The 25,185-nt window shown below is 39.4% G+C and overlaps 1 protein-coding gene across 5 annotated transcripts in view; it reads left to right on the forward strand.

Moving 5' to 3' along the window:
- UPRT (uracil phosphoribosyltransferase homolog) overlaps nucleotides 1-25,185 on the forward strand; it is a 62,089-nt gene that overhangs the window by 18,067 nt on the left and 18,837 nt on the right. Inside the window, exons 3-7 of one of the 5 annotated variants that reach the window (XM_045879743.3) lie at nucleotides 2,537-2,606; nucleotides 4,097-4,159; nucleotides 6,040-6,201; nucleotides 7,300-7,440; nucleotides 9,363-10,771. In XM_045879743.3, coding sequence (XP_045735699.1) covers nucleotides 2,537-2,606; nucleotides 4,097-4,159; nucleotides 6,040-6,201; nucleotides 7,300-7,440; nucleotides 9,363-9,469 — 543 coding nt within the window. In that variant the 3' untranslated portion in view covers nucleotides 9,470-10,771. Of the gene's footprint in view, nucleotides 1-2,536; nucleotides 2,607-4,096; nucleotides 4,160-6,039; nucleotides 6,202-7,299; nucleotides 7,441-9,362; nucleotides 10,772-25,185 lie in introns of those variants that run through there. The other 4 variants (XM_045879750.3, XM_064574274.1, XM_045879757.3 and 1 more) reach the window with 4 other exon arrangements.

Genomic DNA, 25,185 nt, shown 5'->3' on the forward strand with positions numbered 1-25,185 from the left:
TTGGCAGTATGTAGTGTGGGAAAGAAAGAAAAGTGGCTTGTTATCCTCACAGGTGTAATCAGAGAGTAGAGGATAGATTATTAAAGGGAACGTGAGGGGGAAAAAGGCGTGAAACTTTTCATTTAGCTGTTCCCTGGGGAAAATACTAATTCCAAAGGAGTGTAGGCAGCTCCTGTTGTGCTTTTGGCTTTAAGTGTTTCTGGTTCAGAGGCCACTTCTCTTTACAATCCTTTGAGCTTCCGGGGGCAGTAATAACCCTTGGATTGCATCAAGGTCCGTGTATTTGGCACTCCTGGAGTGATAGTTAGGTCATTCTGTCTTTATGCTTTTTTTCTTAAGATTTTATTTTATTTGATTATTTGAGAGCACAAGCAGGGAGAGCGGCAGGCAGAGGGAGCAGGAGAAGCAGGCTCTCTGCTGAGCAGGGAGCCCGACGCGGGGCTCGATCCCAGGACCCTGGGATTGTGACCTGAGCTGAAGGCAGACGCTTAACGACTGAGCCACCCAGGCGCCCTGTCTTTATGTTTTTATCAAACCAAAGGAATGGGTTCAAGGAGGAAGGAACCTGTGTCATTGGCTGCTGTGGAGAAAACAGAAGTGTTGGTGTTCATTAGTAGAAAATGGTTCCTCTTTCTTTTGCTTTCTTTGCCTTTTGTCTATAGAAGGTAGGAGTTAAGTTCATGGTTATTGTAAAATGCTTGCTTGAAAGGGCAGGTATTATATCTTAATCAAATCAGATAATAAGGGCCCATGACGATTGACATGAAGGAATGGTAATTTGGACCTCTCTATTCTCTGCAGTTGGCTTTGAAGGTTCTGATACTGGGAGAGTGTGGAGGGTCTTTTGTGGTTGTGGTAGGGACTGGAGCTATTTAGGTTTCTGGTATTGAGGATTTCTAGTACACTGTCTGTTGGGTCCCATTATAGGTAACATTAATTCCATCCTGGATTTGTCAGGATTGGCTTCCCTGGCACTCAGATCTTGAATTCTTTCTATTTAGTCACCCTTCTGCTGGTTTTATGTTCTCCTATAAGGCTTGGACATACTAATTTCTGTCCCAGAGTTGCAGGAGACGGGCAGGAGGTAAGACTCTCTAGAAAGAGTGTTACTGGGAGGGGCGCCCGGGTAGCTCAGTCCATTAAGTGCCTGACTCTTGATTTCGGCTCAGGTCGTGATCTCAGGGTCGTGAGATAGAGTCCTATGTCGAGCTCCATACTCAGTGGGGAGTCTGCATGAGATTCTCCCTCTCCCTCTGCCCACTTCCTCCCCCCACCCACGCTCTCTCTCTCTCAAATAAATATATAAATCTTTAAAAAAAAAAAAAAAAAAAGACGGTGTTACTAGGAGATCTAGGCTATCCAAAGAAAAGGATCCTTTTCTTCCCTTCAACTTGCTCCTAAGAAACATACACCTCGGTGCGCCTGGGTGGCTCAGATGGTTAAGCGTCTGCCTTCGGCTCAGGTCATGATCCCGGGGTCCTGGGATCGAGCCCCGCATCGGGCTCCCTGCTCGGCAGGAAGCCTGCTTCTCCCTCTCCCACTCCCCCTGCTTGTGTTCCCTCTCGCTGTGTCTCTCTCTGTCAAATAAATAAATAAAATCTTAAAAAAAAAAAGAAACATTCACCTCCACAGAAGGTGGTGGCTAGAGATGAGTATGCATACATACACAGTATTCATCAGGTTCCTGGGCCCTCTGGTGCTTCACGCTGACAAAGTGCTGGCCCATTTAGCATTGATCATTTTAATGGCAGTAAGGTGTTGTGTTGTGATGACAGAACATGGTATTTCTCCCTGCTTTTCCTAATTCTTAATCAATAATGTAATATTGATTAGAGAAAATGTGCATTGCAGACTCAGCACTGCCTTAATTGTAGTAGGCTCTGGGTGCTCGTAGGAATATCATATCTGGGTTTTGGAGGCTGTTCCTAGTAGCTCTGATGGATTCCTTCCTCTGTACCACACATTAAGATCGTTAGGAGCCTTTTTTTTTTTTTTTAAAGCCAAGAAGCCCCAGGGCATTCTACTGGCACCTACTTCAAGCTCAGGAAATCGATTCAGCCCCATCCATTCATTTATTTCCTCCTGAGAGGTTTCAGGTTTTATTTGCATTATGGTGAGCCTTTGTTAAAAACAATCCAACTTAATTTCAAAGTACCGAACAAGGCAGAGCAGTTCCCAGTGGGCACTATTTTCAGAGTTACCGGAAGTGTATTACTTCCAAGGATGACTCTTGCCACTTGTAGTTTCGCATCTCTCATAATACCAGCTGGACTAACTGAATGAGAATCAGAAGGCATACTTGAGCCTTTTGGTGGCAGTCATGCGCCTACCCGAGGTTGGATACCTAGCAGCAAGCAGCCTAGCTTTTGGATCTATTTCGGCATCTAACCTGTGATAGGGGGCCCCCTTCCTACCTCCACAAGCTAAACCCTCTCCCACTGTGTTACTGACTTTGTGCCTAGTGTTCAGCTCCTGAAGCTAACAGCTAACACTAGACCTAGCAGCTACTCAACTTCTTCTTCTTTTGACTCTTTAGATCAGACTTGTTGTGGAAGAGGGATTGAATCAGCTGCCATATAAAGAATGCATGGTGACCACCCCAACAGGTAACCAGGGCTGTTACTCTCAGATTCTCTTCCTGAAAATTCTGCGAATTAGGGGGAAAATGGAAAAAAAAAAAAAAAAGCAGTCATTTTACTGTGATTTATCTACCGTGAGGTTGAGAATACTTTTTCTTCTTCCTCCTCCTCTTCTTCTTCTTCTTCTTTTTAATTTTCAGTTCTCTTGTGAAGTTTTATCCTGGTTCTTAATTTATAGAGCTTTTTGTATGTGTCTATGTATGTCTGAGGAATATTAACTTTTGTTTGCAATAAATGCTTCAGGGGTGCCTGGGTGGCTCAGTGGGTTAAGCGTCTGCCTTCGGCTCAGGTCATGATCTCAGGGTCCTGGGATCGAGCCCCGCATCGGGCTCCCTGCTTCTCCCTCTCCCACTCCCCCTGCTTGTGTTCCTGCTCTCGCTATCTGTCCGTCAAATAAATACATAAAAATCTTTAAAATAAATAAATAAATAAATAAATGCTTCAAATTGTTTCCTTAAAAAAAAAAAAAGCAGCCTGAGCAAATCAGTATGCAAAATAAGGAGTCTAGGTGTAGCTGTTCTTTTCAACAACTTAATAAACTCAGAGACATTTAGTAAAGAAATTTATGTGGATGACTTTTTGTTAATGGCTTGCTTGTCAGTTCAAGTTCAAGGTTAATAAATATTCTTTAGCATGCAAGTGTTGCCTTTGATGACAGCCCATTGGGACCAGAGTTAAGAATTGCTGGCAGCTTATCTTCACCTCTGTGGGGAAGCTGCTGGTATTAATAAATGGGTGGGTTGGTTTGGCATTGAAACTCCAGGTAAAAGAATGAGAAGTAAAAAAAGACAAAGAAAACTAAAAATGATGAGATCGGGAGAGAGTACTTTGTTTTACTCTAATAGAACACAGCTGAAGATCCCTATTTCAGGGATTTGAAATTCCGAGAGAACCAAATGTTCTCTAGTAAATAATGGAAGCTGTTCTATTCAAAGGTTGACTTTATGAAAATTAGGGCCTGAGCTTGTTGCATCATAATTGATCCAAATTCAGGATGACACCAAGGGCTGAACATGTCTTGGTAACGACTTCAGCCTTTGTCTTCTGCTTTTTAAGGCAGAATGGAAGCTCATAAAAAGGGCTGGAATGAAGGGGGCTCTGCTGTGCCTCATGGTGAGGTCCCAGTTTGAACTGATGGGGTTTATAGCCCTCAGAGTGTGATGATTTCCCTCTGCATTCAATTTGAGGAATGTGTGTGTGAATATCATGCTATCATAAGTCCTGTTCCTACTTGAAGCCCGCGTCTCCCAATTATCCCCGCAGGTCTCTTGTGAAGATTGAAGAAATAACGGAAAAATCATGACTTCTCATTACTTTCACAGGGAACCTAAGAGGTTATACAGACTGTCTAGACAAGGGTTGCTCTGTACCCATTGGCTTTAAATTATAGGCACTTTAAAAATAAGTGGATTGCTCTGGTAATGAGAGATAAATTCTTTGATTTTATTCCCCCACAGGGTACAAGTATGAAGGAGTGAAATTTGAGAAGGGAAATTGTGGGGTCAGCATAATGAGAAGCGGTAGGTTTGCATATGTGTGATTCTTGTCTCTTTGCACGCAGAGAAACAATTATTTTTCCAGGAGAGAGGTGAGCTTGTCTGTCATAATTGCAGCCTGCCTTGACTTAAATCTCACCACCTGTGTTGTCTGTTATCACGGTGCCTTGGATCATGGCCTGTGTGTTGCTAAGTTTGACTAATTTTAACTGCAGAGCATCTACTCTAGTGGCCTATCCCCCCCCCCCCCCCCCCACAGCAAGCCAGCCTTCGGAGAGATTCAGGGTAGGATAGGAGGATGAGATGGTGCTCTCTTGGGGAGAACAGGGCAGCTTGAACACTGATGGAATATGGCACAAATTCAGGCCCGTGGAACTTTGAATACCTGACTGGAGAAATACATATTTTAAAAATTTCTTTTGTAGGGAACAGTCCTACCCTATCGGGAGCTGGACTGAATGACTTATTTAGTGTTTTTAGTTTTATATTTGATGTGTATGTGACCATATGGCAAAAGCACTTAACTGTTACTGACTCTAGGTATTTCCAGTTGCTGGTCTTATAAATGTTGTATTTGTGTTTGAGTCCAACTGATTACTCTTTTAAACCCACCTTTGTGCAACAAAATCACATGCCTGTAATTAGAATATCTACTTGTTCCATGGGGATGATTACTTCCATTTGGCAACTACGTAAATAAATTTTCGCACAAGATCCAAGGTTCAGTGGAAGCTTCACTTGCTTGCACTGGAGACAAATGGATTTATTTTTCCCATATAAGCATTGCCTTTTCTCTGGCTGTGAATTTCTGTTTGTGAGCAGTTGAATACCTTAAGTAGAATAGGAGCTTTAAGCTCCCTTTTTTTTTAAGTAGAAGGTAGCTTTTAAGCAATGAAAGGATTTTCAGGACAATGTTACTTAACCTTTTAAAACTGGTGAAGACAATGGAGATGGGCTTTTAGGGCATTTTTTCTTTTTAGTTTAGTCCAGTTCCTGCCCTAAAGGTAGCAGCATCCTCACACCCCTAGTCTATAGCAGATGACCTTGGGGTAATGCATAGACAGCATTGTTTTTTAACCTTATTAGCTATTGGTTGATTTTCATATATACTAGAAACTGTTTTTATGTTTACACCAGTGATGGAAACTTTCCTCTTAAAATAAATGCAAGTGAAAATAGTTGAAGAAAAATGTTAAGTAAATAACAGTACAGATAGAATTCGGATCTAGCCTAAAATCTGGAAGATGGTACGAGAATGATTCCCTTTTGGCAAACACTTCCTTAAAGGAATTTAGCCCAAAAAAATACCTGTGTTCAGAAACCAAGGGGGTAGTAGTAGTGTTGGTTATGGTTCTTGGAGGAGGGGAGGGAAGGAGCAATATACTTTTTCACTGTTTGCCAGCAAACTTCTGTGATTGGAGGCATTGCTGGGGCATAGTGCTATCTCCTGATGCCACTTTGGTCTGTAGCCCGATTCTTCCATAAATCTTCTGTATTTTTTTTTACAGTGAAAATAACAGGTTGAGGTGGTTTAAAGGCTTCCTTAAAATAATAGGAGTAAAATGGTCCTGATACTGGAAAAGCTCAGGGAGCAGCCCAACAAAACACTTTATTTTTTGTATTTCATGGAAGCGTGACAGCTCTACAACTTGAAAGCCAGCAATAAAACTAGTTTATCCTACTTTCGTTGACCAGCCCTTAATCTGGTTTAATTGACTTGCACTAAGTATAAAATAAGAGCGTATCAGAAGTAAAAGCTCTTAGCTTAAGAAGAATTGCTCCCATCTTGACAGTGTCCTTCTTCTATTAATAATAGTCACACACTCTGCTTTGGCCTATTTTTGGACTTTAATTCTGTCTCCCCCAACCCTTTGTTTCCCTTTTGAAAATTTTCCTTCTTCGAGGTGAGGCAATGGAACAAGGTTTACGAGACTGCTGTCGATCCATACGAATTGGAAAGATCCTGATTCAGAGTGATGAAGAGACACAAAGAGCCAAAGTATATTATGCCAAGTTCCCCCCAGACATTTACCGCAGAAAAGTCCTTCTGATGTATCCAATTCTCAGTGAGTGGCTGGAGTTTAATTTGTATACTTTGTTTAGGGTTTAAATCAGTTCAACTTGGTGACTACCTTTTAGGTACTCCTTATATAAAGGCAAAACCGTTTCTCAATGTGTTTTTCTCAGTTGGATTTGGAGTTGCCCTGGGCAGTTCACTGGGGAATTTTTATTGTGTAATAAGAGAGTATACATTGTCTAAATAAGCTTTATTAGCTCCAAAGAGCTTTTGTTTTAAAATGAATGAGAACACTGAAGCAAAGGATCTAATGAGGCAAAATATATAGAACACAGAAAATATATTGAGGGGTGCCTGGGTGGCTCAGTCGTTAAGTATCTGCCTTCGGCTCAGGTCATGATCCCAGAGTCCTGGGATCGAGCCCCGCATCAGGCTCCCTGCTCAGCGGGGAGTCTGCTTCTCCTGCTCCCTCTGCCTGCCGCTCCCCCTGCTTGTGTTCCCTCTCTCGCTGTGTCTCTCTCTGTCAAATAAATAAATAAAGTCTTTAAAAAAAGAAAAGAAAATATATCGAAATATGTCCCTTCTCTAGCCCAATTAATATAGCAATGAATTTCTCAAGGATTTATCCTCTCTGGAAGTAATATTTTTTTCTGTTCTGTGTTATAAGCTTATTCGGATCCCACACGGTATTGTCTCCCAGGGTCTGTGGTGGAGGGTGGGTGTCAAATTTGATATCTCAAATACTCAATGAATTTGGGGTTTGATGTGCATTTGAAAACTGAAAAGTGTGTGTGTCATGTCCATTTTTGAAAATAATATCATGGATGGGGCGCCTGGGTGGCTCAGTCGGTTAAGTGTCCGACTCTTGGTTCCGGCTCAGGTCATGATCTCTGGGTCATGAGATCGAGCCCAGCATCAGGCTCCTGTCTCTCTCTGTTTCTCTCTCTCTCTCTCTCAGATAAATAAAGAGATAAATAAACAAATAAAATCTCTAAAAAAAAGAAAAGAGAACGTCATTGATAAAGAGCAGGCACCTTCAAATGGAGCTTTGCCTAGTGTCAAACTGCCTTTACTTCAAAGAAACTTCAGAGCCGTTTTGAGATAAATGTTACAGTTGCTAATGCATTTGGTTGTCATTTGATTTCAGGCACTGGAAATACTGTAATTGAAGCTGTAAAGGTCCTTATAGAACATGGAGTTCAACCCAGTGTTATCATCCTACTCAGTCTGTTCTCTACTCCGCATGGTGAGTTCAGCATGACTGGGGCTCCAGATGAGCATGGGTTGGGTAAGTGTGTATCTATCCAGACTCTCATTGTGAAGAAAATTGCTTCTTCCACATTAAATCTAAATCGAATTTTGGTAGTTTATTATCTCTAAGCTTAGTGATAAAGTATTTTTATACCATTCTCATGTTCAAATTCAAATGGAAAGTATGAACTAACCTCTTTGAAAGGGATTGTAATTGTTTTCCTGGTATCCCTGTTTGGGTAGAGCCTGCACATGGCTACAATGTCCCTGTTTCTCCTGACTGCTCACCTGAGCCTGAGACCTGCTCCCAAACAGCAAGAAACTTGAGGCTCTGGTTAGCCCTGTGGTCTTGCTGCATAAACTTCGCAGCGTGAAGCAAAGAGCGGTTGTTTTCTAAGTTCTGCCTCTGCTCAGAGGGCATAAAGGGTAGAACTGTGTGTTCTCCATTTCCTCGGGAAGGTAAACCTAATGTAAGGCCCCAGTGTTTGGCCATACAATCTAGGACAATTGTGAAAGTGTCCTAAGAAAGTAATCATACACGCATGTAGAAATTTAGCCCTTAGGGTATTCACTGCAGAGTTATTTGTAGTATGAGAAAAAATTTGAAAGTATATAAACGACTTACAACAAGAAATGGTTAAATAAATATACATTCAAAGGATGTAATATTATGTAACTGTTAAATCATGTTTTTGAAAAATATTTAATAACATAGAAAAACCTACATGTAAACATAAAAAAGCATGTTAAAAAATAACAGCATTAAAATAACGTAAAATGTTATCACCAACTTTAGAGGCGACTAATGCAAATTATGACTATTATGACTACCAAAATCAGACTTGGATTTAACATAGAACCTAATAAGTCTTTCCTTAGCATGAGAGATTAGACAGTTGCACAATACTATTTCAATTTTCATTTTAAAATACATACTATATTAATGGTGGCTCTCATAGGATGCTGGGACTCTAAGCAATTCATTTTATTTTTTTAAGCTTTTTTTTTTTTTTGGTATTTTCCAAATGTTTGACAATGAATTTGTATTTGTTTCCTAACCGAAAAGAAAGAGAAATATGTGGCTTATGCTTAGGGTGTTTCCTCATTTCCAAAGGTTCCCAGTCTCAGCCAACCTTGAAGGGGCTACAGGGTATCCAGTTGGGAGGGCTGCTTTCCGTAGGCCATTGTTTATTTTGTTGTTTCATAATAAAAATTCACCTGCAGTTCAAATGTTGATGGTGACAATGGGCAATTTGCTTGGTCATCTGTTTATATATAGCAGAGGCGGCACTGTGAACATTGAGATAACCAAATAATTACTGGGTTTCCTGCCTTTGGAAGTAGAAAAGTTAACTCTTATTTCTAAGAGTATACATTAGAGTGGTGTACTATTCTTTGACATTGTAGATGAACAAATCTTATTTTGTGGCAGCATTGCTATGTTTTTTTAGTTTGGCGAGGGTCCTAGCTCGTCCCTTTCCCTGCAACCCCCAAAGCTAGAGTCCTAAGTTCTAAAAGCTAGCTCACTCTGACATCCAAAGGAGTTTTTACACTTGTTTCACAGTGCTCCAGTTGAGAAGCCATCATCTTATATATGATCCTGTTTCTGGAAGGGATTGTAGTCTCTCTGTTCCAGCTGCCTTTAAAATGAAACAAAACAAAGACTCTTCAGGGAGAAAGTTGTTGTAACTGAATGTATTTTTAAAGTCTTGGATATATAACAATTTGATTCTAAGAATTTATTAGTGAATGAGTGGAGGCATAGTGTGATGATTGTCAAAGCTTTTCAGATATCAGACATATAAACTCGGAGAGTAATCCAGTCTGACTAGGTATTTAAAGGTCATTGCTTTCTGTCTTCTGTCTGTATTATACCCAATGACTCTGAAATTTCTGAATTCCAGCTAATGTTACCAAAAAGTCATGCCATAACAGTAATTCTCTTTGTATTTTTTGAAGGTGCCAAATCAATCATTCAGGAGTTTCCAGAGATCACAATTTTAACTACTGAAGTTCATCCTGTCGCACCTACACATTTTGGACAGAAATACTTTGGGACAGACTGAGTTACCAAAGGAAAATTAATGATCTTGTGTACTATTATAGTTAATGTTCTGAGTTTCTACTTGTTTTACTAATTCACTTGAGGAATGGCAGAGGAAATTACGTTTTATAACTTGGAAGTGGGTATAGTAAAAAGGAAATATTTGAGATTTATTTAGTTTATTTGATTATTTCTTAACTGTCGGCACCAAATTCAACAGGGAAGCACACACAACTCTTAGAAAATATTTTAATAATGTTCTTCTGCAAGTCGATGATCCCTCGGTGCACTGAAACTGCTACCTAATATTTTTTTAGGTAGGCTCCACACCCAGCATGGAGCCTAGTGCGGGGCTTGAACTCACAACCCTGAGATCAGGACCTGCGCTGAGATCAAGAGTCAGGTGCTTGACCGACTGAGCCACCCAGGTGCCCCAAAACTGTTTGCTGATTTTTGAACCTCTCAGTTTGGATGTTGTCTGCAGCCACAAATAAAGCCCAAATGGGAGTCTGGTCTTTGGCCCACTGTAGTTTACATTTTGTTTAGTTTGCTTTTAGTTCTAGGGAGAGTTCGTATATATGGCTGTTGGCACCTTCTTCTACTCTTTACTTCCTAGTACTGTACATGCCGGTAACTTGGGGAAGGTGAAAAAAGAATGTGTCCTGAAATTGTACATTTCCATTAATATCCTCACTCAGTTAGCAGACCCAGGATATATGGCTAGCTCTTTAGTCAAGCCATTATGTTCTTCATGGCTCACTTCCCATCCTGTGCATTGTTGGTAGGTGCCTTGCCAAGTACACTGCAGTGAAGAAGCTGGTGAGCATTTCTGACAACGGAACTGTAACATTAATTTACGTAGATAGATTGAACCAGGGATATGTGGATGCTGACAAGGCTCAGTACTGTTAATGCCATCGATGCCCTAGAGAGGAATCTGTGGTGGTTTTTCTGAGGTATGGGGGAAAGAATGGAAAGAGCGGTTTCTTGCTGAGTTTCATGGCCCATGAGTAAATTAAATTGCTACATTTTAAATTTGGATATTCCATTCAATTTGGGAATGAGTTCTTTCGCATACTTGTCACCTGTAGATGTATTAAAGTTAAAAATACCATGATATTTTTTAAATCCTTAAGATTTATGTGTGTTCCTATTTAGACCTCTGAAAGGAAGATAAACTGCTGTAGAAATCAGTGTTTGTGTTCTGAAATTTGTTTGTGAAACCCTGATCTCATTTTGCATTGATATTAAACATTTTAACAGTGGTTCTGGCTGATGACTTGAATAATTATACTCTCTCAGCCCCAGAGGCAGCTGTTGTGGGCCTCTGGTCCAAAAAATCCAGAAAAAGCAGCAGGCAGTGTCTTAGAACCAAAGCTGATGAAAGTCAGCAAAGATGAGGGGAGAGGAAGGAAAAGCTCGTGTACAATGGAATGCATTTTCCCTATAGAGCCTAGGAATGCTAGAAAGACTTCACTGTATTTTCCCTTTATTTTAATTTTTTTTTAGTTTTTATTTAAATTCACTGTATGTTACTTAACATACAGTGTGATATTAGTTTCAATTGTAGAATGTTGGGATTCAACACCCAGTGCTCATCACAAGTGCCCTCCTTAATCCTCATCGCCTATTTAACCCATCCCCCCACCCCATGTCCCCTCTGGTAACCATCAGTTTGTTCTCTAAGAGTCTGTTTCCTAAAAAAAAGAGTCTGTTTCCTGGTTTACCTCGCTTTGTTTTCCCCTATGATCATCTGTTTTGTTTCTTAAATTCCACATATGAGTGAAATCATACGGTATTTGTCTTTCTCTGACTGACTTATTTCACTTAGCATCGTACTCTCTAGCTCCATCCACATCGTTTCAAATGGCAAGATTTCATTATTTTTATGACTAATATTCCATTTTATATATACATAATATCATATATATACACACCACAACTTCTTTATCCATTCATCAGTCCATGGGCATTGGGGCTCTTTCCATAATTTGGTTATTGTTGATAATGCTGCTGTAAACATCAAGGTATCCCTTCAAATCCGTATTTTTGTATCCTTCGGGTAAATACCTAGGAGTGCAGTTGCTGGGGTAGTTCTAGTTTTAACTTTTTGAGGAACCTCCATACTGTTTTCCAGAGTGTCGGCACCAGTCTGCATTCTCACCACCAGTGCAGTAGGATTTCCCTTTCTCCACATCCTCTCCAACACCTGTTGTTTCCTGTGTTGCTGATTTTAGCCATCCTGACAGGTGTGAGGTGATATTGTAGTTTTGATTGGTATTTTCCTGATGATCAGTGATGTGGAGCATCTTTTCATGTGTCTGTTGGCCATCTGCAGTTCTTCTTTGGAAAAATGTCTATTCATGTCTTCTGCCCATTTATAAACTGGATTATTTGTTTTTTGGGTGTTGAGTTTGATAAGTTCTTTATATATTTTGGATACTAACCCTTTATCAGATATGTCACTTGCAAATATCTTCTCCCATTCCTAATGTTGCCGTTTAGTTTTGTTGATTTTTACCTTCTCTGTGCAGAAAAGCTTTTTATTTTTATAAAGTCCCAATAGTTTATTTTTGCTTTTGTTTTCCTTGCCTCGGGAGACATAACTACTAAGACTATTGTTTTTCCATTGGATATTCTTTTCCTGCTTTATTGAAGATTAGTTGCCCTGTAGTTGTGGGTACATTTCTGGGTTTTCTGTTCTGTTCTATTGATCTATGTATCTGTTTCTGTGCCAGTACCATACTGTCTTGATGAATACAAGTTTGTAATACAGCTTGAAGTCTGGAATTGTGATGCCACCAGCTTTGCTTTTCTTTTTCAAGGTTGCTTTGGCTGTTTGGGCTCTTTCCTGGTTCCATACAAATTTTAGGATTGTTTGTTCTAGCTCTGTAAAAAATGCTGGTGTTATTTTGATAGGGATTGCATTAAATGTGTAGATTGCTTTGGGTATTATAGACATTTCAACAATATTTGTTCTTCTGTTCCATGAGTATGGAATGTCTTTCCATTTCTTTGTGGCATCTTCGATTTCTTTCATCAGTGTTTTACACTTGATACAGATTTTACCTCTTTGGTTAGGTTTATTCCTAGGTATCTTATGGTTTTTGCTGCAATTGTAAATGGGATAGATTCCTTGATTTCTCTTTCTGCTGCTTCATTATTTGTGTATAGAAATGTAACAGATTTAGGGATGCCTGGGTGGCTCAATCGGTTAAGCATCTGCCTTCAGCTCAGGTCATGATCCCAGGATCCTGGGATAGAGTCCTGCATCGGGCTTCTTTCTCAGAGGGGAGCCTGCTTCTCCCCCTGCCTGCTCTGCCTGCCACTCTCCCTGCATGTGCTACTCTCTTTTTCTCTCTCTCTGACAAATAAATAAATAAAATGTTTAAAAAAAAAAAAGAAAAGAAATGCAACAGATTTCTATATGTTGATTTTGGATCCTGAGACTTGACTGAATTCATGTATTCTAGCAAATTTTTTGTGGAGTCTTTTGGATTTTCTACATAGAGTATCATGTCGTGTGCAAATAGTGCAAGTTTGACTTCTTCTTTGCTGATTTGGATGCCTTTTATTTCCTTTTCTTGTCTGTTTGCTGAGGCTAGAACTTCCAGTACTATCCTAAATAACAGGGGCGAGGGTGGACATCCCTGTCTCGTTCCTGACCAAAGAGGAAAAGCTCTCAGTTTTTCCCCATTGAGGATGATATTAGCTCTGGGTTTCTTTGTATATGGTCTTTATGATGAGTTATGTTCCCTCAGTCCCTACTTTGTTGAGGTTTTTTATCAAAAATGGACACTGTACTTTGTCAAGTGGTTTTTCTGCATGTACTGAGAGGATCATATGGTTCTTATCCTTTCTTTTATTAGTATGGTATATCATCTTGATTGATTTGGGAATATTGAACCAACCTTGCAACCCAGGAATAAACTCCACTTGATTGTGGTGAATGACTCTTTTAATGTGCAGTTGGGTTTGATTTCCTAGTTTTTTTTTCCTAAAAGATTTTATTTATTTATTTGAGAGAGAGAGTGTGTGTGCACAAGCAGGAGGGAGGGGCAGAGGGAGAGGGAGAAGCAGACTCCCCGCTGAGCAGGGAGCCCTACGTGGAGCTCAATTGCAGGACCCTGAGATCATGACCTGAGCTGAAGGCAACCGCTTAACAACTGAGCCATCCAGGTGCTCCTCGATTTCCTAGTATTTTATTGAGAATTTTTGCATCCATGTGCACTGGGGACATTGGCCTGTAATTCTCTTTTTTAGTGGAGTCTTTATCTGGTTTTGGTATTGGGGTAATGCTGGCCTCATAGAATGAATTTGGAAGTTTTCCTTCCAATTCTATTTTTTGAAATTGTAGAATAGATATTAACTTTTCTTTAAATGTTTGGTAGAATTCTCCTGGGAAGCCGTCTGGCCCTGGACTCTTGTTTGTTGGGAATTTTTTGATTGCTGACTCAATTTCTTTGCTTGTTATCGGTCTTTTCTAGTTTTCTATTTCTTCCTGTTTCAGTTTTGGTTGTTTCTATGTTTCTAGGAATTTATTTATTCCAAGTTGTCCAATTTTTTTGCCATATATTTTTTCATAACATTCTGTTAGAATTGTTTGTACTTCTGTGATTATCTCGTCTCTTATTTGTGATTTTATTAGTTTGGGTCCTTTCACTTTTCTTTTTGATAAGTCTGCTAGGGGTTTATCAGTTTTATTTATTTATTTATTTTTTTAAGAAACAGCTCCTGGTTGCATTGATCTGTTCTATTGTTTTTTAGTTTCTATATCATTTTTTAAAATTTTTTTCTCTTGCTATTTATTATTTATTTATTATGTTCAGTTAGCCACTGTATAGTACATAGTTTTTGATGTAGTGTTCAATGATTCCTCAGTTAAGTATAACACCCAGTGCTCATCACAGCACGTGCCCTCCTCAATACCCATCACACTATTACCCCCCCATTCTCCTCCCCTCTGAAACCCCCAGATTGTTTCTCAGGGTCCATAGTGTCTCATGGTTCATCTCCCTCTCCGATTTCTCCCCCTTTGGATTTCCCTCCCTTCCCCTATGGTCCTCCGTGCTATTGCTTATGTTCCACATATAAGTGAGACCATATGATAATTGTCTCTCTCTGCTTGACTTACTTCACTTAACATAATCTCCTCCAGTCCCATCCATGTCGATGGAAATGGTGAGTATTAATCGTTTCTGAATGTTGAATAATATTCCACTGTGTATATGTACCACATCTTCTTTATCCATTCATCTGTTAAAGGGCATCTCAGCTCCTTCCACATTTTGGCTATTGTGGACATTGCTGCTATGAACATTGGGGTTCACGTGCCCCTTCTTTTCACTACGTCTGTATCTTTGGGGTAAACACCCAGGAGTGCAGTTGCTGGGTCATAGGGTAGCTCTATTTTTAACTTCTTGAGGAACCTCCATACTGTTTTCCAGAGTGGCTGTACCAGCTTGCATTCCCCCCAACACTATAAGAGGGTTCCCCTTTCTCCACATCCTCGCCAACACTTCTTGTTTCCTGTCTTGTTAATTTTTGCCATTCTAACTGGTGTGAGGTGGTATCTCATTTGGTGTGAGGTGGTATCTCATTGTGATTTTGATTTGTATTTCTCTAATGGCTAGTGATGTTGAGCATTTTTTTCATGTGTCTGTTAGCCATTTGTATGTCTTTTTTGGAGAAGTGTCTGTTCATGTCTTCTGCCCATTTTTGACTGGGTTATTAGTTTTTTGAGTGTTAAGTTTGAGAAGTTCTTTATCGGTCTTGGATATCAGCCCTTTATCTGTAATGTCATTTGCAAATATCTTCTCCCATTCTGTGGGTTGCCTCTTTGTTTTGTTGACTGTTGCCTTTGCTGTGCAGAAGCTTTTTATCTTGATGAAGTCCCAAAAGTTCATTTTTGCTTTTGTTTCACTTGCCTTTGGAGACATGTCTTGAAAGAAATTACTGTGGCTGATGTCGAAGAGGTTACTGCCTATGTTCTCCTCTAGGATTTTGATGGATTCCTGTCTCACATTGAGGTCTTTCATCCATTTTGAGTTTATCTTTGTGTATGGTGTAAGAGAATGGTCGAGTTTCATTCTTCTATATGTAGCTGTCCAATTTTCCCAGCACCACATATTGAAGAGACTGTCTTTTTTCCATTGGATATTTTTTCCTGATTTGTCAAAGATTAGTTGACCATAGATTTGAGGGTCCATTTCTGGAGTCTCTACTCTGTTCCATTGGTCTATGTGTCTATATCATTTCTTTCCATTTAATCTATTATTTCCCTCCTTCTGCTGGCTTTAGGCTTCGTTTTTTGTTCTTTTTGTAGTTCCTTTAGGTGTAAGGTTAGGCCCATTCTTTTCTCAAGCCCAGCAAGTATCCTTATTGTTGTTCAAAATTTTCCATCAGGCATGTTACTTATTATCTGTTCTGCTTAGATCTCTGGCTGTGACCTTATCTTGTTCTTTCATTTGGAATGAATTTCTCCTTCTTGGCGTTTTGTCCATGTCCCTAACTTCTTCTGTGTGTTAAGAAAGCCATTTATGTTTCATGTTCCTGAGAGGAATGGCTTTATGAAAAAGAGGTCATATAGTGTCCAGGGAGTATCTCTGGTGTGTGCTGCATATACTCTGCTCTTTTGTTTTGGCTGCTCTATCCTTCAGGTCAGTCGTCTGCAGAGGCTCTCCTTGCCTGCAGTGGACATTGTTGGTCCTTGGCCAAAATGTGGTGAGTTTTAACTAGGTTTACTCTGGCCTGCTTGTTAAATGAGACCTGATACTACTTCCACTAGAACTGAAGACCTCTCTGGTCAGGAGATGTGGTGTTGCAGGGTCCTGTGCTGGTCTTCTGGGGAAGGGGCCCACCACCCTGGGACTGAGGCAGGCTTCACCAAGAAGGGCAGTACTGCCAGAGCACAGGGATTTGGGACCTGGTGTAAGCAAGTTAGGCTACCAGTGTTGCTTTATGCAGGTGGCTCTGTGTTTATGCTGAGGGGCTAGGGATGGAAATGGCTCTGGCCAACTCTTTTGTCACTAAGAGAATCATCTCCCTGGAACTCTGCCTCTCAGGGACTCACTCCAAGAAGAGCCAGATAATCTCCCCCCATGTGCCCCCAAGAGTTCTTCAGGTCATTATTTCCATGCCATCTGCCCCTGGGTTTTTTAGCCTACCTTCTCTCCAGGTGTAGGCAGTGCCCTTAGGGTTCTATGCCAGCCCTGCCTGCTGACCTTCAAATCGCTAGTCTTTAAGCCTTCCTGGTTGCAAGAACTCATGAAAATCAGCCCTTCTTGTTTTCCCAGTCAGTGGCTTTGGGGAAATGTCCTCCTTGTGCATTCCCCTGTGTGTTCTGCTCTCTTTCATCTCTCTCCACAACCACAGCTCCTAACCTGTACCCTTGATCTGTTTCTTCCCTCAACCACATCTCCGTACTTCCTATCTTCTTCGATGTGGTTTCTTCTCTCCCTTTAGTTGTGGAATTTGTTCTGTCAGTCTTCAGGTTGATTTTGGGGGCATTTAGAATGATTTGTTAGTTATATAGTTCTGTTTGAGGGACGAGATGAGCCTTGGGTCCTTCTAGTATGCCGTCATCTTAGCTCCAACCTATCTCCCTTTATTTTTGAAAACTGTCATAATTATGAAAACTGAGATTAATTGATAGATTACCCATATTACAATTCTTCCATGGCAAATGTTGCTTTCATATTCTTATTGAAATTATCATTTATTACCCATCAGTTAAGTATTTTGATACAGTTTCGAATTTGTTTATTCTTGATTAGCAGAAGCTGTAACTGAAGCCCAGTAAAGCCCAAATCTTTAACTCAGTGTCCTAGGAAAAATGTGAGCAGAAACTTTAGATAGAGACCAGATTTGGCTTAGATTGATGTATTGAATTAGTTGGAAAGGTGATGTCTACCCCTATAGGAGTCAGTCAGTGCTTCTGAGTTGGTACTTATGTTAGGATTTTAATACCTGGAAGTAACTATCTAGAACATCAGACAAGTTCATTTTCAAGTGCAGGTATAAAACCATATTGTTAGTAAATTATTTTTATATTATCAGCCATTTAGATTTAATGTGTCTTGTTTTGGGGCGCCTGGGTGGCTTAGTCAGTTAAGCATCTTTCTTCGGCTCAGATCATGATCCCAGGGTCCTGGGATTGAGAATGGGCTCCTTGCTCAATGGGGAGCCTGCTTCTCCCTCTCCCTCTGCCCACCCTCTCCCCCTCCCCCTCCACTCATGCTCTGTCTCTGGCTTTCTCTCTCTCAAATAAATAAAATCTTTAAAAAAATAATGTGTCTTGTTTCTTTTCATCACTGAACATGATTGGGATTTGACTACTCTTGGTTTCCACATGGAGGGACTTCCGACTATAAGCAATAGCATTTATTCAGTGGGATCATATTCCCCACAAATGTTTTTCCTTTAACCCCCTTCAGATTTCAAGAAAAATTGTAACTATGGCTTCTGAAATTTGGACCTTTTTACCAAGTGAGGCATTATTTGTAGGGTTAATCACTTGTACAACTCAGGGCCTGGGAAATTTTCTAAATGATACAAAATTAACAGACTATTCAAAACAAGATTATTTTTAATGACATGAATTTCAGAGCAATTTAAACTTTGTAGATTCCTTATTGAAGAAAGAAACCCTAACACCATAAAAACGACACTCAAATAGTATACAGCAGTGTTTCTCAAAAGTTGAATGTGCATCAAAGTCACCTGGACCTCACCACTAGAATTTCTGATTTGGTAGGTCTGGAGTAGGGACTGAGGACTTGAGTTTCTAAGTTCCCAGGTAATGCTGGTGTTGCTGGTCTGGTGGCCACACTTTGATATTAGGTGGTACTTTTATAATACAAGAATTTCATGATATAAATATCCTTAGAAATACTGATTTAGCTGTACCCCACAAATCTTGGTATGTTGTGTTTTCATTTTCATTTCAGGCAAAACACTTTCATTTCTGTTTTGATTTTTCCTTTGATCTAGGGTTATTTAGAAGTGTGTTATTTAATTTCCAAGTTTATAGTATTTTCTAGATTCTTTTTAATTACTGATTCCTAATTTAATTCAGAGACTATGCTTCATACAATTTGAATCCTTTTAAATTTATTGAGATTTGTTTTATGGCCCAGAATATAGTCTCTTGGTAAATCTTCCCTGTGTGCTTGGAAAGTATGTGTTTCCTATTGTTATTGAGTGTTCTATAGAAATGTCAATTAAGTTAAGTTAGTTGATAGTGTTGTTCAAGATTTCTCTTTCTTTACAGATATTTCTGTGTGTTTGTTCTATCAGTTATTGAGAGAGTGGTGTTAACATACATTGGTATATCCATGCTCAGTGCAGAGTCTGCTTGAGTTTCTCTCTCCCTCCCCTCTGCCTCCCCCCGCCCCCACGTGCTGGCATGTGCTCTCTCTTCCCCCTTTTATAAATAAATAAATCTTTTTATTTATTTATTTATTTATTTTTTAAAAGCTATTCTTTTTTTTTTTTTTAAGATTTTATTTATTTAATTGGAGAGAGAGAGCAAGCAGGGAGAGTGGGAGAGAGAAGCAGGCTTCCCGCTGAGCAGGGAGCCCAATGCGGGGCTCGATCCCAGGACCCTGTGATCATGACCTGAGCCGAAGGCAGACATTTAACCGACTGAGCCACCCAGGCGCCCCAATAAATAAATCTTTTTTAAAGAATACATGTTTTGTTCCCTAAAATGTTGGGTCCCACATGCTGAGATTATATGGGTAGTCACGCCTAGGTGTTATTTATTCTCAGTATGCCATGAAGGCCTCCCCTAGCCTTCCTTGTCTCAAAGTGGGGCCATTTCCCATGGGGATTTAAGCCCACCATATAATGCCTGCTACCTTATTCCTATCAGAAACTAGCTTTTATTTACTAGCTTTATACCCACAAAAACAAGGGTATTAAGTATTTATACACAGCACACTTTGGCATCATAGGCATGCAGCTGCTATATTCTGACCATAATAGCCCAGAACCTTTCTAAGTATTTGGTGATCAAAGTTTATAGTTTTACACAGTGATCAGTCTGCCAGGAGTTGTATGGTTTGATGGTTCAGCAGAGTAATTCCTGGAAGTATCTTCCTAACTGATATCCTTTATAGTAGATATAACCTGAAATTTAAGAAGCAAAATGTACTGGCACATCGTTAAAGATTTATTCAGTCATCAGCAGTTGATCCTGCTCATTATAGCATATGACCAGAATGTCTCCTAGAGTAATAATACCACTTAGCTTTGCAAGCTTCCATTCAACCTTGTCAAAATCCAAAAGTGGGGGTGGTCTGGGCAAACATAACAGTGTCACCCTCTTGGATATCTTGTATAATTATGATGAGATAGTATTTTTCTCTTCTTTTGAACCCCTCGAGGAAACAATGTAATATGGGATGTCCTTTGTTACATAAGCCATTTATTCTTTTACCTTCAGCTACTATTTTTCCTTCTTTGTACTTGTCACTGGTTTTAACCCAAACCTTTCCATCTTTAGAAGGAGTGTCAGATTCGGTGACAGTGCTGGTTCAGATTTCTGGCAACAGCAGTAAGAGTCTAGCAAGTGCTTTCCTTTCAGTCCATTCACCTCTGTATGGAATAGGGTTACACAGGTAACTAGTAGGCTATCTGGGCCACTAGGCAATACAGCTGCAGTCATTGTCAATTCCAATTTTGCAAGATGGGGTGAAAGTATAATCCATCCCCAAAGGCCCTTAGAAATTCTGGCATAAAGATTTAAAGGTATAATTAGTTTCTTGCTTAGGGATCATCCCTGGTTCTGACAGGCACTGTTGTAGTCCTGGTCCTAAAACCACTTCATCAAGCAGGAAAAAAATGTTGAGGTGATGTGTGAAATGACTGAATAGCTTTACAGTATCCTCCATACCCTTACTTCCCTACAAAAGTCAAGGAGACTATTCAGTGGGGACCATTCTTTGGTTGCCCTCATGTTGAATGTAAGCACATGTTCACTGAAGTATGTAAAGGTTTCATGCTTTGTCTCTCATCACTTTTTTATTATGTCATAATTCACATACAATAGAAGTAACCCTTTAAAATATTTAAGTCATTTTTAATACATTCACAGAATTGACCAACCACCACTATCTAATTCAAGAATTTTTTATTAACACAATAAGAAACCTGTATTCATTAGTAGTCACTCTTCATTCTGCCTCCCTCCAGTCCCTGGCAACCACTAATTTATCTTCTGTTTCAATGGATATACCTATTCTGAACATTTGACATAAATGAAATCATACAATATGTAATCCATTTTCAGTTTATTTTCATGTTTGATGTAAGGAAAGAATTCAAATTTATTCCTTTGCATGTGGTTATCCAGTTGTCCCAGTGTCATTTATAAAAAGGGCTTTATTCCCCATTGAATTGTCTTGGTACCCTTGTCAAGAATCCATTGACCATAAATATATTTATGGTCTCTCAATTCTGTTTTATTGTTGTATATGTTTATCGTTATGCTAGTTTTGATTACTGTAGCTTTGTGGTAAGTTTTGATATCAGGAAGTGGGAATTCTTCTACTTTGTGCTTTATCAGGATTCTTTTGGCTACTTGGGGTCTCTTAAAATTCCTTATGGATTTTAGGATAAGCTTCCATTTCTGTAAAATGGGCCACTGGGATTTTTAGAGGAATTGCATTGAATCTGCAGGTCACTTTGAGTAATATTGACATCTTAACAAAATTATCTTCCAACCCATTAGCATGAGATGTCCTTCCATTTATTTGTGTTTAATTTCTTCCAGGAATGTTTTGTAGATTTCTGTATACAAGTCTCGTCCTCCTTCATTAAATTTATCCCTAAGTATTTTATTTATTTTGATGCTATTGTAAATGAAATTGTTTTATTAATTTCCTTTCAGATTGTTCATTGCTACAGTATGGGTATAAGAGTGATTTTCTGTGTTGATCTTATATCTTGCAACTTTGCAGAACTTGTTTATTAGCTCTAAATGTTTTTGTGTGTGTGTCTGTCTTCTTCAGGATTTTCTACATATAAGATCATGTTATATGCATATAGAGATAGTTTTAGTTCTTTTCCAATTTGAATGAATTTTATTCCTTTTTTGCCTAATTGCTGTGACTAGAAGTTCCATTATAATACTGAAAAAAGTGCTGAAAGCAGGCATCTTCATTTTGGTCCTGATCTTATGGGCAACAATTTTAGAGTTTCATCTTTGAGTATTATAAAATATATACCTGTTCATCTCTCTTAAAATGTTTTGTTTAAAGTCTATTTTGATTGGACTTCCAGGGAAGATGGCAGACTAGGAGGACCATAAACTCATGTCATCCCATGGATGCAACTAGATGACATCTGCATCAGAGCAAACAACCCAGAAAAGTACCCCAAAGGCTGGTCCAACAAACTCCACAACTAAATGTAGAGAAGAGGCCACATCAAAGAGGGTAGGAAGGATGAGGACTTGGTGGGGACCTAAACCCCGTGTGTCTGACCACCAGAAGGAGGGAGCTGTGGGCACAGAGAAGGGTGAGAAACAGACTAGTACAGTGAGGAGCCTACAAAAGGAAGAGAAATCCCCATAGCATTTGACTTTGAAAATCAGAGGGGTCGGATTTCATGAGTGCTTATAACTAGTGGGACTTAAAGACTGAAATTTAAAAAAATCAGTGGGTTTGCTTGTGAGAGAGCCTAGAAGACTCTAGGAAACTGAGCCCTTGCCACTAAAGAAATAGCACAGCAAACAGCATGTGGAAATACAGCTTGGAAGCAGCAGTTTGAAAGGTACCTGGGGCTTATGGGAGGGAGAGTTAGTTACTAATTTGAGTTTGCTCAGGGACTTCACCAGGAACAAAGGAGCTGGCAGATGTCATTTCTTTCCCCCGCCCGACACTATAAACACACAGCCACCTGCAGGAACCAGTGCAGCACCAGCACTTATTACCCAACTCACTTACACTATGCTCTGTCCCCTTCAGCCAGATCTACCTCAGTCCCAGTGCTTTGGATACCCTCCCCAAGAAGACCCATGCAAAATTTAAAAACACTGCTTCTCCTGAACTCCTGTGGAGAAGGAGCACACCTTGTTAAAAGTGCACCCCTTGAAGGGAAGGAAAAATAAGACAAGAGGAAAACAGAGAGGGAGGCAAACTGTAAGAGACACTAAACTCTAGGAAACAAAATTGAGGGTTGCTGAAGGGGAGGCGGGTGGGGGGAAGGGATAATTAGGTGATGGGCATTGTGGAAGGCACTTGATGTAATGACCACTGGGTGTTATATGCAACTGATGAATCACTAAATTCTACCTCTGAAACTACTAATAAAAAAAAAAGACAAATAAAAAAAGTACATCCCTTGCCTGCACATGCTTTGCCAAGCAGCCCAGGCTGGCTTGGGCCTACAGGGTGGCTGCATGTCGCCTGTGGGAGAGGACAATTACTGCAGCTTGTGAAAATGTGCCCCTGTCCAAATGGGCACTTTGTGAAGTGCCCGTCAGCTGTGCAATCTTTGTGGAGCTCCACCTCCTGCTGGAGTTACCTAGTTAAAAGTGTATGTCTGGCCCACTACTTTCAAGAGCAAGAGACATAGTTGACTTTCCTAACACAAATAGAGAGTTAGGTAAAATGAGGAGACTGAAGAATATATCACAAATGAAAGGACAGGACAAAACCACAGCAAAAGACTTAAGTGAAGAAGATACAAATAAAATGCCTGATAGAGAATTTAAAGTGATGGTCATACAGATATTCACTGCGTTTGAGAAAAGAGTGAAGGAAATCAGTAAGACCTTAAGAAAGAGGTAGAAAACATAAAAAAGAATTATGAGAGATGAAGAACAGAATAAATGAAATTAAAAATACAGTTGATGGAATAAATAGCAGGCTGGAAGAAGCAAAATGAATTAATGAACTAGATTCCAGAGTAATGCAAAGTAATAAAGCTGAACAAATGACAGAAAAATGAATTATGCAAAATGAGAATAGACTTAGGGAATGTGGTGACTGCATCAAGCATAATGACATTTGTATTATGGGGATCCCAGAGGGAGAAGAGAGAAAAAGGGGGAAGAAAATTTATTTGAAGAAATAGTAGCTTAAAACATCCCTAATCTAGTGAAGGAAACAGATACCCAGATCCAGAAGACACAGAGATCCCGCAACAAAGTCAACCAAAGGAGGTCCACACCAAGACACATAGTAATCAAAATGGCAAAAAGTAGTGATAAAGAAAAAATTTTAAAAGCAAAAATTTTAAAAGCAGCAAGAGAAAAGAAGACAGCTACATACAAGGGAAACCCCATAATAAGGTTATAAGCAGCTTTTTCAGCAGAAACTTTGCAAGCCAAAAGAGAGTGACATGATACAAAGTTCTGAAAGGGAAAAATCTGCAGTCAAGAATACTCTATCCAGCAAGACTATCATTCAGATCAAAGTGAGAAATAGAGTTTCCCAGACAAACAAAAGCTGAAAGAGTTCAAGACCAGTAAACCAGCCCTAAAAGAAATATTAAAGGGAACACTTGAGTGGAAAGGAAAGACCAAAAGTGGCAGTATGAAAAGTAGGAAACAAGCAGTAAAAATAAATATTTCTATAAAAATTCAGTCAGGGCATTCACAAAATGAAGGGATGTAAAATATGACACCATATACCTAAAATGTGTATGGGGAGGAAGAAGTAAAGATGGGTTCAAACTTAAGTGACCATCAACTTAATATAGACTGCTACATACAGAAGACGTTATATACAAAACTAATAGTAACTACAAATCAAAAACCACTAGCTGCTGAAGAGATATTATTTTTCCCATTGGATATTCTTTCCTGCTTTGTCAAAGATTAGTTGACCATATAGTTGTGGGTTCATTTCTCGGTTTTCTATTCTGTTCTATTGATCTATGTGTCTATTTTTGTGCCAGTACCATTCTGTTTTGATCATTATACCTTTGTAATATAACTTGAAGTCTGGAAGCCTCTAGATTTGCATTTCTTTTTCAAGATTCCTTTGGCTATTTGGGGCCTCTTGAGATTCCATAAAACTTTTAGGATTGTGTGTTCTAGCTCTGTGAAAAATGCTGGTGATTTTGAGAGGGATTGCTTTAAATGTGTAGATTTCTTTGGGTAATATAGAGATTTTAACAGTATTTGTTCTTCCAATCCATGAGCATGGAATATCTATTTCCCTGTGTCATCTTCAATTTCTTTCATCAGTGTTTTAGTTTTCAGAGTACAGATCTTTTACCTCTTTGATTAGGTTTATTCCTAGGTATCTTATGGGTTTTGGTGCAGTTGTAAAAGGGATCGATTCCTTGATTTCTCTTTCTGCTGCTTCATTATTGGCGTATAGAATTGCAACAGATTTCTGCACATGGATTTTGTATCCTGCCACTTGACTGAATTCATGTATCAGTTCTAGCAATTTCTTGGTGGGGTCTTTTAGGTTTTCTACATAGTGTATCATGTCTGCAAACAGTGAAAGTTTTAATCCTTCCTTGCCAATTTGGATGCCTTTTATTCCTTTTTGTTATCTGATTGTTAAGGCTAGGACATTCAGTACTATGTTAAGTAATAGTGGTGAAAGTGGACATCCCTGTCTTATTTCTGACCATAGAGGAAAATCTCTCAGCTTTTCCCTATTGAGGAGGATATTAGCTGTGGGTTTTTCATGTATGGCCTTTATGATGTAGAGTTATGTTCCTTCTACTTTGGTGAGGGTTTCCATTAAGAATGGATGTTGTATTTGGTCGAAT

Source organism: Mirounga angustirostris, unplaced genomic scaffold, assembly GCF_029215605.1.
Source record: "Mirounga angustirostris isolate CCGP_5_RB_7025 unplaced genomic scaffold, mMirAng1.0.hap1 SCAF_11, whole genome shotgun sequence".
NCBI classification, from domain to species: domain Eukaryota; kingdom Metazoa; phylum Chordata; class Mammalia; order Carnivora; family Phocidae; genus Mirounga; species Mirounga angustirostris.